General features: G+C 44.1%; 1 protein-coding gene across 2 annotated transcripts in view; it reads right to left on the bottom strand.

Annotated features, from left to right (window-relative positions):
- LOC121929800 (ferric-chelate reductase 1-like) overlaps positions 1-8,619 on the bottom strand; it is a 33,837-nt gene extending 25,218 nt beyond the window's left edge. The window contains exon 1 of one of the 2 annotated variants that reach the window (XM_042465713.1): positions 8,530-8,619. In XM_042465713.1, the coding sequence (XP_042321647.1) occupies positions 8,530-8,562 (33 nt within the window). In that variant the 5' untranslated portion in view covers positions 8,563-8,619. Of the gene's footprint in view, positions 1-1,241; positions 1,376-8,529 lie in introns of those variants that run through there. The other variant, XM_042465714.1, reaches the window with a different exon arrangement.
- Positions 8,620-14,338: the final 5,719 nt, after the last annotated feature.

The raw sequence follows: 14,338 nt of genomic DNA, 5'->3' as shown, positions 1-14,338 counted from the left end.
TTTAGATGATGATTTAGTCAATGTATTGTGTTAGTATCAATGCTACTGTTTTATTGAGTGTATTTTATATGATATTGTAATTCTTAATGTTGTAATGCTGTTTTTATTGTTGTAATCCTGCCTCAATCCACAGGGAGAGGCAGGAAATATATTATTATTATATTATTATTATTATTATTATTATTATTATTAAATGTAATGAGAATTTCCTGTAGTTAACACTACTTTACTTAGTAACTACTGGAATTTTCTTTTTCAAAACTTAGGCAAGTTTTTATTATATCTTTACTTAGCATGGCAGCAAATTTCTTCATTATAAAGACATTTTAGTTGCAATGCTGCTTCAGACTAGAACAGTTTGCTGTTGCCACATGCTGATCCATGCAGGTTACAGCCATCCACATTTTGAATGCTGTTTTCTTGACCTGCTTCCATAACCTGTCATCTATGCCAAGTCACTTGCCAGTGGAACAAATTAGGAGTGGCACTTGCAAACCCTTTTATCCTAGCTCCTCTCACTGCTGTTGCAACGGTACATACATAATGTTAGCACACTTTAAATCCAACACAAGCATATCACTAGGACAACACGTAATATAGTCCTGTGCATGTACATGTACCTTCAAGTTGCCTGCCAACTTATGGTGACTTCATGAACTTTGCAGGATTTTATTAGGCAAGGAATACCAATGGTTTTGCCAGTTCCTTCCTCTGAAATATATAGCACTTGTATGTTAGCAGTCTCACTCGAAATTCTAACCAAGGCTGACCATGATTAGCTTCCAAAGTCAGACAGGATCTGGTGCCTTTAGGTTTGCTTCTATATAAATGAAATGGGCACATTCTTGGAAAGAAAAAGAACAGGAACAAAAAGTGCATAACATTAGCAGAATCAAACAGTATGAGGCAAGGAGGGAGATTTAGATCAGAAAGAACTCCAAGCTAAGTAGAAAATAAGCAACAACAGCTGACCAGGAGATACAACCACAGGCTGGGAAAACATGAGGTACTTTTCAGAGTATCATGCAGACTTCACTCTACCCCACTTCCATGACTGCATGCATCCAGTAACCAGAACTATGCAAAATATATATTCATTGTAGAAAATTCAATATTGCAGTCTGCATGGAATCACAATCTATTGAGAGCAGGTCTGCTGCCGCAAACCTAAAGTATACTGTACACATTCCTAAGCCTGATCACATTATCCTACCCATCAAGAACAATTTCGAAGGACAAACCTGAGGAAACAGAAACACCAATAAGCCAGGTCCCTTGGTCTAAAGAGTGTCAAAGGAACAGTAGAATGCTGGTTCAAAAATTAAAGAAATTGTCCAGAAAGGAGTTCTGGCTGCTGAAACCTGCTTCTCTTAACTTTGGAGATTAAGTGCCCTTCCACTAGTAGTGCTCCTCCCAAACAGACATGTGGAGACCTTGATAATGACAAATATCTGTTTCAAAAACATATTGAGAGAGCAGGCTAGTTGTAAGCCACTTTCTCTTTCTTGTATCCTGAAGTTTCAGTATACATTTGGGAGTTTTTCTATTAGGTGTTAAACATTTATTAAATCAACAGGGGAGAGTGAATAAACCTTTGGTGTAACAGTCCATGCTCATTCAAGCTCACAAAGCTGGGAAACTGCAGCTGTGGTGGACCAGATCCTTGGCAGAGACATTATTTCAGTGACACTGATATGGTATCAGAACCCATCCTGTAATCAGTTCCCACATTATCTCTACCTTGGAGCTAGAGAGTGATGACACAGTGACAGAACCACATCCCAGATTTAGCTTTTTATGTGGCATCTATACAACTGAAACTATGGTTCTACACTACAGCTACCCAGCTGGCAAGTGGTACTATCCACACAGAATGAGAAAATTGGAAGAGACCTTGTAGGTCTAGTCCAGAGGTAAAGCATCCCTGTTTATGAGCACAGAGACAGCATAGGGCCTTGATAAAATGTGGCCACTAAGACCATTCCTTCAGAGTCAATACAGAAAATGCTGGTTTGAACTAAAAAGTTGTTTAGGCATTGGACCTTAACCCCAACACCACTGTTTCCTAGCCACTCCTGCACTAAAGGCATCTACAGAATTGTCTCCACAACTTTTAAGTCTCTCTGAATATTAAGTCCAGATGGTGGGCATAACAGGGAAAGCTTTCCAGAGGTACCCAATGCTTACAAAGCAACAAGGTCACTGAGGGCTGCCACAGAGCCTGAAAGAAAATGCATAGCTAGCCCCTCTCCCCAAATCTTCCTAAATGTTACTTTTTTTTCTTTTTAAGATTTTGAAGTGACTTAACTTTAACTTAAGCTGAGAAAGAATGAAAAGATATGGGAAATATTTGTAAGAACACAGTAATGTTGACAGACACTAGAGCCACTTTCTAGACTGTTGAGATACACTAGAGATCTCTAGGACACCAGAAACCAAAGTGAGCCAAAGATCTGTGTTCCAGGTATTTTGCTCCGCCTGTCCCCACCTCATCATCCCCGAGGAATAGTCTCTGTAGGAAAGTATGCTTGGTATCCAGTATGTTTCTGTTAGACCTTTTAAGACCATATTGTTCACTCAGACCATTGGTGTGGAATGTGCAGCCTTACCAATATTGTTGGTTCACAACTCTCATCATTCCTCCCCATAGGCTCTGCTGACTAAAGCTGATGGGCGTTGCAGTCTGACAGCATCTGGAAGGCCATGCTTTTCCCACCCCGACTTAGACCCAGTAGCAGTGATTTTATATTCTGTGCTGCCTGGGTGTTTTTAAGTCCCTGCGATTTGTATTTTATTTTTAGTATGTTATAATGCATTTGGTGAGTTTTGCTTAAATCCATTTTGTATATCACCCATTTGTAAGCCATGTAATGAATATTTACCATAAACATACAGTCATCCATTCTTTGAGTACCGATACAAAGCATTGGGCAAAGTTTCACATTTAAGCCTTTCATAAATATAAACAATGTTAAAGTGGCAGATGACTTTAAATTTTCCTTCTTAAGATAGTCATCATTGGAGTAAGAGAGAAGTACATGGTTTCTTTATGACAAATCACCATTATGGAAGAACTGAATTATATGGAAGACAGTGCTGGAAACTCCCCATGAATCAGTAAATTAGTTAGCAATGCAGTTACAGCTGATATTAAAGTAACACTTTATCAAATGTAGATAATCTCAAGCTACAGGTAGTAGCAGTTTAGGTAGAAGAGGTTTTATATTACTATTTAAGAGTAGAGGTAGAAGATGAAATGCAATGTTAGTACAATATACAGTAAATCCAATGTTAGACTTGGCTGGAGGAAATAAATGGGACAATGGCTTGTCATGACTAGCAAGTCTCATCAATTTTGTTGGTCTCTAACCAAGGCTAACTTCAATTTTAGTCCATTATCATTTATTTAGTTTCAGTGCTGCTCCTTCACCAAACATAGTCTCAGAGCAGTTATCCATGTAAGTTGTGATAAATCGAACTCCAATAAACTTCCATTAAAAACAGCTCTAGCAGTCAATGGTATCACTGGCAGGGTGCAGAGAGGTAGACCAAACCAGGTGGCACATCAGAGGAGGGTGACCTCTGGTCAGGACTTCCTCCATTCCAGAGGGATGTGTGTGCCAGTGCTACAGCACCCGTCTCTGGCGCTTTCTCCCAAGGCTCCTGCATTGCCCAGCTTTCTCCCAAGGAGGAAGCCAAACAGCAGAGGAAGAGGAAGAATGGCTGTGCCCCTTCCATCTCCTCCCACTGCCTCACTTGCCTAGCCATTCTTCAGCTGCCCTGGGTGGGTGGCCAAGCAAGCAAGAAAGTGAGTGAGGCAGCAGGAGGAGAGGAGAAGAGAGCAATCCTCCATCACCACTGTCAGCAGCCTTTACAAGGTCTGGCTGGGTGATGGCTGAACAAGAAATGGGGGCAGGCGAGCAGAGACATAGCCAAGGGGGGGGATCATGGGGTCCAGACCCCCCCCTTCCATTAGAAAAACAAATGGTGCATGCTGCTGCGCCGCCGCACCCAATCCCCATTATAATGGTGGCACTTAGTCTGGACCCCCCTTCCTAAAATCCTGGCTACGTCCCTGAGGCGAGTGAGGCAGTGGGGAGGCAGGGCAGGCCACTGCCACAATCCCCCAGAGCCTCTCCACACTAGGTACACCAATGATTGTGTTACCACTCCTAGTAGTTATTCTCTGAAGTGGTCAACAGCTTAGACCACTTCTTTCTCAGTTATTGCCATTTACCCTAACATAAAATATTTAATGCAAACTGCAACAGGAGATGGTAAACTGTCACTTTAAGGCTTACGGTGAGGTGGTCTAACGCATGCTCACAGTCATATACCAAATCTCTCTGCAGGACTAAATCAAGTATATAGTTTGCTTGATTCACTTGTTATGTCACCCAATCAACACATTTATAAGGCTTACGCAGCCCTCAAATTGTTGTTTGACTGCAAATCTCAGCAGCTGTAGTCAGCATTGACAATTGTGGAGAAAGCAGCAAGATGGAGTTCATCAACATATGGATGCCTAACCATTGCCTGACTCAGATCTAAAAGAAGAAATGGTGTTAAGGTAACTAATGGACCTACCCTGGAATTGGTATGCAGTTAAATTGCAGAATATATATAGGTATGTGAATGCAGCCTGGATAAATAATGCATCTTTGTTTAATTTGAGGAAATGTCAGAAATTGTTTAGAAAAATCAACAAAGATATGACGTATGAAAGAAACCTATGTATTTAGCTGGGGAATTTAGGGCTCTTTATTCTCTAGCAAAATTGCTGGGGAGTAAACTTAATAGGGCTTACTTCAAAAACATACAAACAATTCAGCTATACAACATCATATTTCAAGATGAAAGTCAAGGACTTCCACATATTACGACAGGTAACTGTTCGCAGGGCTGGGGTAAATAATAAAGATTAAAGTGCAATTAATCCCCCCAAATCCTTCATTAATCATAATTGTAAAAGGAAACAAACTGAGATGGAGGGAGCCCTCCTTATGCTAGCGCTGAAATTAAGAATGACACGACTGAGCACCACGCACAGGCATTCTCTTTTTAAGAAGTAACATATTAAGACAGATAATGCTGCCATTTGTTTGCTATGGAGAAACCCAAACTAGTACGTAATTGCTGTTTCAGTGTGGACTAGCCAATGTGGACTTTATAAGCTGAGCTCCATAAAAAGAGGCTGAGTCAGATAGAAGAGTTTTACACCTGATAAGGCTGGGTAGAAACTGACAAAACACAGTTGAAGGAGACGGAGACTTCTAGACAAGGCTGAATAAGTACTGTACACATTTGTTCAAAACAAATCTGTGCCCAGCAAACTGACACATCTGTTTGTATTCAGATTGAACCATCCCAATCATGGTTTATTCAGACCAAAATATAATTCAATTTGAGAACACAATAACTAGGAAATGTACAGTATCTACAGAGTTTCATGGAGCCCTGGTCTAGAAACAAGTACTGTATTTTGGAAATGACTTTGAATTTTTACATGTCATTATTGAGACGTGTATGGACCTTATCACATGGGAGGCAAAGTGCCCAAATCCCGAGGATAATGTGGATTTAAATCCCAGGAATATCCTGAAAGTAAAAAGCGGCTGATTTTGCCCACTTTCTGCATGAGTTACTATCGCATTGTTTTGGACTTCAATTCCAAGAAACCAAGTTGGAATCACCAACGGTAAGGGATTATGGAAGATGTAGTCTGAAACATCTGGCGATCCAAAGATTCCCTGCCTCTGTATAACATGAAGTAATTTTGTGACAATAAATATGTCATAAGAAATCCATTCCTAAAATATGATGAAATAATGATGCACTGTCTTACCAATAGACCCAACACTGAACAAGAAATTTAATCAGTTTTTGCCTCACACTTTCTGCGCCTCAGTTCTAACTAGTTTCACTTTGAAACAGAATGTATTTAACAAATTGATCCTCATTGGGATTTCATGGAATCTTAAGAGTTGGAAGAGACCGCTAGGGCCATTTAATCCAACTCCCTGCCATGCAGGAGTACACAACTAAAGCACTGTTGAGAGATGCCCATCCAAATGCTGGTTGGTTGGATTTATATTTTGTGTTAATTCCATTTGAAATTTTGAAGCCAAGGAACAATTTCTAATCAGAATCTCATTTAGAGATTGTCATTTTGTTTAAAAACATGCACAGCTTCCAGATCTGATTATATTGTATGGAACTGTATTTAAAGATACTACTTAACAGTTTGTATCATGCAACATGGCTTACTTAGCCAGTTATGTTCATGAAGAATGGGGGAGTTGACTGGTAGGTAGTTTTGAACTGGAATTTCATTTGTTCAGGAGTTGAAAAATTATAGTATTAAGAGCAAAGTTTGCCAGGATGATGGAATTCAGGTCATGTCAAATTCTCTGTTTTGGAAGGTAAACAGTTTGGAAATGGCTCCTAACTTAAGATTCTAACCCAAATAAAAGGAAGTACTACATAGTTTGGGGACAGTGAAACAAAACATATAGATAAAAAATTGATTGATACCCACGAGGGATAGAGACATATGCTAGGACATCCAACGAATATGCAGGGGTGTAAATGTTTAATTCATATGAATGTGATTTGTAGTTTTCTTTGTTCAAAGTACTATAAAAGCTTGGTTCACTTTGGAATCGAGGTCCCACTAATTTGGATGAATTTCTTACTGGGAACACTGCAGCAAAATAAACTGTTTTCATTTCCAATCGGCTCCGGATCTCTCTGCTAAGTCTGGTTAAAATTCTGGTTTTAAATTAATCTACAACGTTGACCACATACGTTTGCTTTACCTTCAGAAATTTGCCTTGTTCAAGCTTTTTCCTGCATTCTTGCCAGTGACAGATGCAGCATCACTAGTATTTCCAAACAAAGCTGCCAGTCCAGAAATATATAGATTTTCTTTCCATTTGTTTCAGAAAAGCGATTTTCCTCCAACACTATCTCCAATGATTCCTTAAAGTTTTCTTTTTAAAAACTCCTCTTTTCAGACATCTCTCAGATCTCCAACAATATATCCCCTTATATACAGTTCAACGAAGGTGTTTTGTATCAACTGTATTAGCATTCTCTTTCAGATTCCCTTTCAGTATTAAATAATGCATTAGCAAGTAAGAAGTTGAGCTTTCATGGGCTCATTTTCAGCCTACATTCCAGGAAATCTTGAGATGACTCAAAGAGATGAGCTGGGAAGGCAGAGACGGTCCCATGAAGTTTATTCACCATTACCGATCATGTCACTACAAATGGAAAAGCTGTGTTTCAAAGGTAGAAGCGAGGTGTAGTGGTTTGAGTGTTGGACCAGAACTCTGGAGACCTGGGCTTGATTCCCAGCTCAGGCATAAAACCCACTGGGTGGCCTTGAGCAAGTCACACACTCTCAGCCTCAGAGGACAGCAACGACAAACCTCTTCTAAACAATTTTTTACTAAGAAAACCACATAAGTTCTCCTTAGGGCTGCAATAAGCCAGAAACAACAGGAAGGCACCTGTTGCATAAACTAAGCAAGCAGTTTTTGACACAGGGCTCAATTCTCTGGAAAAGCACACCAGTGTCTGCATTCAGATGTCAAGGAAGCTTCAAATGCCTGCAAACTAGTCTGTGAAAGTCTCTTTCTCAGTCTCCAGTCCCTTCTCATGTTTAAAGCCTGAACTCCCACATAGGCCCTGGTGGCTGACTTTTTCTGGACTACCTCTCCCAGAATCCCCAGTGAGCCATGCTGGTTGGGGGATTCTGGAAGATGCAGTCCCGGAAATTCTCCCTGGAGGGTGACTTTTCGGGACTACCTCTCCCCGAATCCCCAGTGAGTCAGTCATGCTGGTTGAGGATTCTGGGAGATGCAGTCCAGGTATTCCCTCTGGAGGGGGAGTTTTCTGGACTACCTCTCCCAGAATCCCCAACCAGCATGACTGACTCACTGGGGATTCGGGGAGATGCAGTTCAGGTATTCCCCCTGGAGGAGGAGTTTTCTGGACCATCTCTCCCAGAATCCCCAGTGAGTCATGCTGGTTGGGAGATTCTGGGATATGCAGTCCAGGAAATTCTCCCTGAAGGGTGACTTTTCGGGACTACCTCCCCCAGAATCCCCAGTGAGTCAGTCATGCTGGTTGGGGATTCTGGGAGATGCAGTGAAGAAAAGTCACCCTCCAGGGAGAATTTTCTGTACCTCTCCCAGAATCCCCAGTGAGTCATGCTGGGTGGGGGATTCTGGGAGATGCAGTAAAGGAAATCCCCCCTGGAGGATGACTTTTCTGGACTACCTCTCCCAGAATCCCTAGGGAGCTATGGTAGATGGGGGATTCTGGGAGATGCAGTCTAGGAAATCCTCCCTTTTACATTCCAATTCCCACCTTTGGGCCACAACCAACTACCAATCCCAGAATTCCAGAGCCTTGAGCTAAGTGGTACCAAACTGGTTTATTTCTGCAGCCTAAGGCATTTCCATCTCCAAACTGTACAAAGGACAAAATCTCTGAAGGCTACGAATGCATTAAAACACTTACCTTTCCAAAGAGTTGCCCAAGATGTGCAAACATAGCTGCTAAAGTTCTCTTTCTGCACGAATCACTAAAGGAGGCTCTGCAGAAAGGCGGCTGTAGCAGGGATCCCAGCACATAAGCGCTTTCCAAAGCACAGGCTGGAGGCTCTCCTCCTCTCCTGTTGCCTTAAGTATGAGAGCCTCTTCCTGGTTTCCTTCCAAACCCTCTCCTCCGATTGATCTGGGTGGAGCCCGACCCTAGCCAAGCACGCCCTGAGATCAGGTTGGCTCTAGGAAAGGGATCCTGGGTGGATTTTGAATTAAGGAGAGGGTTTGGGGATATAGTAAGCAGACAGCACTACCTTCAAAACCCTGGCTGCATCTACACTGCACAATTGATGTAGTTTGAGACCACTTTAACTACCAAGGCTCAGTGCTATGGGATGCTGGGATTTAGAATCACAGAATCATTCTCTGTCAAAAAGCTCTTGGGCCCCAACAAACTGCAAATCCCAGGATCCCATAGCATTGAGCCCTGGCAGTTCAAAGTGGGGTCAAACTGGATCAGTTCAGCAGTGTGGATGCAGCCCTTGTCTTCCATTTGCTTGGAAGCCACAACTTACAGTCCAACTGCTTGCTCTATGCCTACAGCATGTTCACTAATAAAACAGGGGAAGGAGCTTCAGGATAAGTACTGAAATGCACTGGCTCCAAGCCCAGAATTCCAGAGCCTTGAGCCATGACAGTTAGTGGTGCCAAACTGGATTATTTCTGCAGTGCAGACACCTTGTGGTCTCTTCCAACTCTACAATTCTATGATTCCCATCACCAAATTGTACAAAACACACAATCTCTGAAGGCTACAAATGTAGGGCATGTTCTGGGAAAGCACGTATCCTCCTTTCCCAGAACATACCCTACATTTCAGCCTTCTGTCCAGGAGGAAGTTCAAAATGTTTTGAGCATGAGGAAGAAGCATGGATTTATATTTATATTAGTGTTTTGAGCTTTTATTTTGGAATTATTACTGTATTATTAATATTATTATTATTATGTTTATATCCCGTCTTCCTCCCAGTACAGGGACTTAAGGGGGCTAACAAATCAAAAAAGGAGTCCAAAAGTTAAAACACTTCAAAACATGCAAAATGCAAGTTTAAAAACAATCAAACAATTCAAACAATTAAAAACATTGTATTATTAAAATTTAAAGTTCAAAACTTTTTAAAAACAAAAGCAAAACAGCATCCATGTCATGCAAAATCCTGGTGGCATAAAAACGTCTTTACCTGCCACCGGAAAGACCGCAGGGATGGAACCACCCTGGCCTCTCTAGGGAAGGAATTCCAAAGCTTTGGAGCTGCCACTGAGAAGGCCCTTTCTTTTGTTCCCACCCAACAAGCCTGAGATGGGAGTGGGACAGAGAGAAGGGCCTCTCCCAAGGACCTCAATATTCTGGGGGACTTGTACAGGGAGATACGGTCCTTCAAATAGCCTGGATCCAAGCCGTATAGGACTAGATAGGAATGTCCTACATGTTGCAGTGCCTCATCCTTTGTTGTGGTTATGCCATCTCGTCACCCTGCCAACATATCCCAATTTGTCTAATGCTCTTCGGGCTAATCTTCTGTCATCCCACTTTTTCAGCAGTTTACAAAATGACCCAGTTACTTTTTCCTCCTCCCACTTTCCCCTTTTGTCCTTGTGTGTGTGTTTGTGTGTACGGATTCCTTCATGTTGCCTGTTTACTTATGGTGACCACATGAATTTCATTGGGGTTTCTTAAGCAAGGAAAAGTGAGAGGTGGTTTTGTCAGTTCCATCTCCTGAAATACACCCTACAGCATCTGATAGTCATCTGCTGTCTGTCCAAGTACCGACCAAAGCTGGCCCTGCTTAATTTTCCAGATTAAATGGGATCGGGTGCCTTTCTTCAATTGCAGCAAACAACACTCAAAATGGTAAAGCAATTTCCTCTCACTTAACAGGGGAGAGAGGAGAACAGAAATCTTGCCCTTCCCAGTAAGCTCAGACAAAAGCAAGCTGCTGCAGTCTCTCTTAGTTTGTGCGTTCTTCATCATTAATACCTTTTGCCATCTTGACCACACTGATCTTCCTTGGCCACATGTGTCCCAGCTTTCATCTGTGATATGTTGGAGAGTATGTCCCAAGGGAGATATTAACCTAAATCAAATCATTAGGCTCAACCACAATAGACCAGTTGGAGGAATGGGAGTTTGGTAAACCAGTTCTATTGATTGAATAGTTTGGGCTGAGACGAACAATTGGACCAAACTCATTATGCTTATCTTCACCCACCCAAATATGTGATCTGACTCAGACCATAAACTCAGTGGGATTGACTTTGGAGCAACCAGGCAGACATAGGATTAAGCTGTAGAACTGTAGTCCCATATACCTCTTTGTGGAACTAAGCACCAGTGGAGATTTTGGACTTCCTTCTGTGCAGTGGTAAAATGTTAAGTGCAGGCCCACAGCAGGATTCTTTCTATAGCAACACCTTCACAGATAATCCAAAAGTGCAGGGTCTAAAACCATTTCTTGCACTTTTTACTTCTACCAGGGTTAGGCTTTTTGTAAAGCTATCCCCCAATACTTTGGACAACAAGGATAGCTGATAACATCATTGCCATTTGGTGTAGGGTTCTTAGCTAAACACCAGAGAAACAGGGGGAGTTAGCAAGGATGGCAGGTAATATCATAATGCCTACTAATCCAAAAATTGAGGAGATTTGACATTGTGAGCCCTTGCTCTGTTACAACACCTTGCTTCTGAGTAAGCATGTATGAGTTAGTATGGGCTTGGACTCTTGAAGAATCTGGGTTCAATTTGCAGTTCAGCCAACCCACTGAGTGACCTTGGACAAATCTCATTTATCCTCAGAGGAAGGCAAATATACACACACCCTTATCAAATCTTGCCCCTCAAAAAAACATGGGTCTCCTAGTGTCACCATAGGTCAGAAATGACTTGAAGGCACACAGCAAGAAGAAAAAAGAGGAGGAAGAGCAGCAGCAGCATGTATAGAATTGCTGCACTCCTATGTCCATTTTTCAGAGCATCAGCTTGGAATACTTAACTTTAGAAGACTATAACTCCCACAGTCCTCCCACACCCCACACAACATGGGTACTGGCAATATTGGCTGAGTTATTGTTTAGAAAGTAGCTTTATTAAACTCATGCTGAAGTAGGGATGCCATATCCCGCCTGGGGACGGGACTTTCCCTTTTTTTGCCCCCTGGAACAGTCCCGTCCCGTTTTTGCCCCTCCCTCGGGTTTGCCCCGGGTTGAGTTGGTCCCTACCGCTGCCGTTGTGGCTACCGCCACAGCAGCTGCTGCTGCAGCCGCTCTGCAGCTATTGTTGCCGACTGCCAGTCTGCCACCAACATGGCCACTCTTGCAGCCGCTCCTGCTGGGGCCTTTGCAGCCCTCCAGTGCTTCCATTTTGCACCCTGGGCTGCCCTGCGCGCTCTTGTGTGGGCGTGCGCAGGGCTGAGCAGGGGCTCCTGCTCTTCAGGCTGGCTGGCCAATAGCTGGACAGCCCGCCCCTACTGCAGGAGCCTGTGAAAGCTAGCAGGGGGCGGGGCTGTTCCAGCTCCACTCTCCCATTGGCCACCAGCCTCCAGAGGAGGAGCTTCTCTTCCTCCCCCCGGCCAGGCTCAAGGCTGACAGCAGGATAGGGTTGCCATAGCACGCCCCCCCCCCGTGACCAGCACGGTTTTGGGGGCCCCTCCGGTCACGTCCGGTTTGGGGCCCCCCGTGCCTGGTCCCTGTTTGGGGGCCCGCTCCGGCCTTGCCGCTGCCGGCTAATGCGGCTGCTGCGGCGCCAACCCACCTCCTCCTCCAGCTCGCCTCCTCGCCTCCAAGGCGAGGGCTTGAACACTGCCCAGCCCAGGCCTCAGTAGGGTCAGTGGCAGGGGCGGCGCCGCGCAAGGGAAGAGGCAGGGAAGTGAGGCCCATTCCCTCCCGGCTTCCTCCCGCGACGGAGAAACCAGGCAGAGGTTTGGGCTTCGCTTCAGCGGGCCCCATTCCCTTCCCTGGCTTCTCGTCGCCGGCGGAGAAAGCCAGGCAGTCAGAGACAGCCGGGGCAGAAAGCCGGAGGGGAAGAGCCTTTCCTCTTCCCTACTCACTCCGCTCCTCTCTTCCTCTCTTCCTCCCTTCTTCCCTCTTCTCTTCCTCCTCCTCTCCTTCTTCTTCAATCTTTTTCCTCCTCTTCTTCGCTCCTCTCCTCGCTCCTTTCGTTCCTCCCTCTCCTCGTCCTTCTTCCTCCTTTTCTCCCCTTCTTCTCTTCTTCTTCCTCCTCTCTTCGTCCATCTCTTCTCCTCCTCCTCCTCTCTCCCCTCTCCTTCCTTCTTCTTCCTCTCTACTTCCTCTTCTTCTTCCTCCTCCTCTCTTCTCTTCTCCTCTTCCTCTCCTCTTCCTCCCCTTTTCTTCATCTTTTCCTCCTTCTTCCTCCCCTTCTTTCTCCCTTTTCCTCCCCTTCTTCTCTCTCCTCCTCCCTTCTTTCTCCTCCTCCTCTTCTTCCCTCTCTCCTCCCCTTCTTCTCCTCCCTCTTCTTCCTCCTCTCTTCCTCCTCCTTCTTCTCCTCTTCCTCCTCCTCTGCCTTTCCACTCTTCCTCCTCTTCAATGCCCAAATGTGCTGTTTGGAATGGGGGAGGAGGTGGCCAGAAGGAGAGTCCATTTCTGCCATCTGTCCTCATTCTGCCCATTTGATGCCTAAGAAACATGCATTTAATTAACATTTAAAAAGCATTTTTTTGCTGTGTCCTCCATTTTTACAAAATATGTCCTACATTGAAAATTCTGTCGTCCTACATTTGTCCTACAGTTTCGAGGTCCAGAATTATGGCAACCCTAAGCATGGAGAGGGCTTTATCGGCAACTTGTACTCCTTTTCTTTTTCCGCTCCTTCTCTTGTTCTTTCTTTCCTCCTCCTCCTCTTCATTTTCTCCCCTTTCTCTTGTTCTTTCTCCCCTCCTCCTCTATTCTTTTTCTTCTCTCTCCTCCTCCGCCCCCTCCTCCTCTTTTTATCTTTTCCTATTCTTCTTCTTTCTCCTCCTTTCCTTCTTTCTCTCTTTCCTTCTTTTTCTCCTATCCCCCTTCGCTCTCGCTGCTGCTGCCTGCGTCTTTTTTGTGTGTGCCCAACTCCCTCCTTGGCCAGGCCTGCATTTCCCAACAAGAGGAAGCCAGGACTCGTGGGGGCCGTGGGGGAGGGGAGCTGAGAGGGGCACCAGGCAAAAGGGAGCCCAGGGGGAGGAAGGGACGGGAGTGGCACACATCACGCCGCATCCACTCTGGAGAAATAACCCAATTTGGCTGGCAATGCGTTAACTCTTTTCTGACTCAAGGCTGTGGAATCTGGGAGCTGGACGTGCTGTGGGGACCAGAACTCAAGGCCTTCATCACTTTTAACAGTGGTAGTGATGTGATGAAGATGGTGATATTGATATTGATATTAGCCAGCTTCTGAGGCATCACTCACTGTTTGTTTCTAGCTCTGAATATGCAAAGGCAATGTAAAATAAAGCCAGTGTCAATGCCCAAATGGTGGTGTGTGGTTTGGAATGGAGGGGGTGGTTGGGCAGAAAGGAAGCCATTCTGCCATCTTTCTAGGAATAATGCCAAAGTTTCTCCATTTATCATGACTAAGAAACATGCATTTATATAACATATTTTTAAAAATCATCAATTTTTCCACAGGTCCTCCATTTTTAAAAGTGTGCCTACATTTGAATGTGTGTCCTACATTTGTCCTAACTTTGCTCGGTTTGGAGGTCCTGACTTGGCAAACCCTATGCTGAAGCCATCCCT

Source organism: Sceloporus undulatus, chromosome 4 (assembly GCF_019175285.1).
Source record: "Sceloporus undulatus isolate JIND9_A2432 ecotype Alabama chromosome 4, SceUnd_v1.1, whole genome shotgun sequence".
NCBI classification, from domain to species: Eukaryota; Metazoa; Chordata; class Lepidosauria; order Squamata; family Phrynosomatidae; genus Sceloporus; species Sceloporus undulatus.
This window is presented reverse-complemented; position numbering and strand designations above follow the sequence as displayed.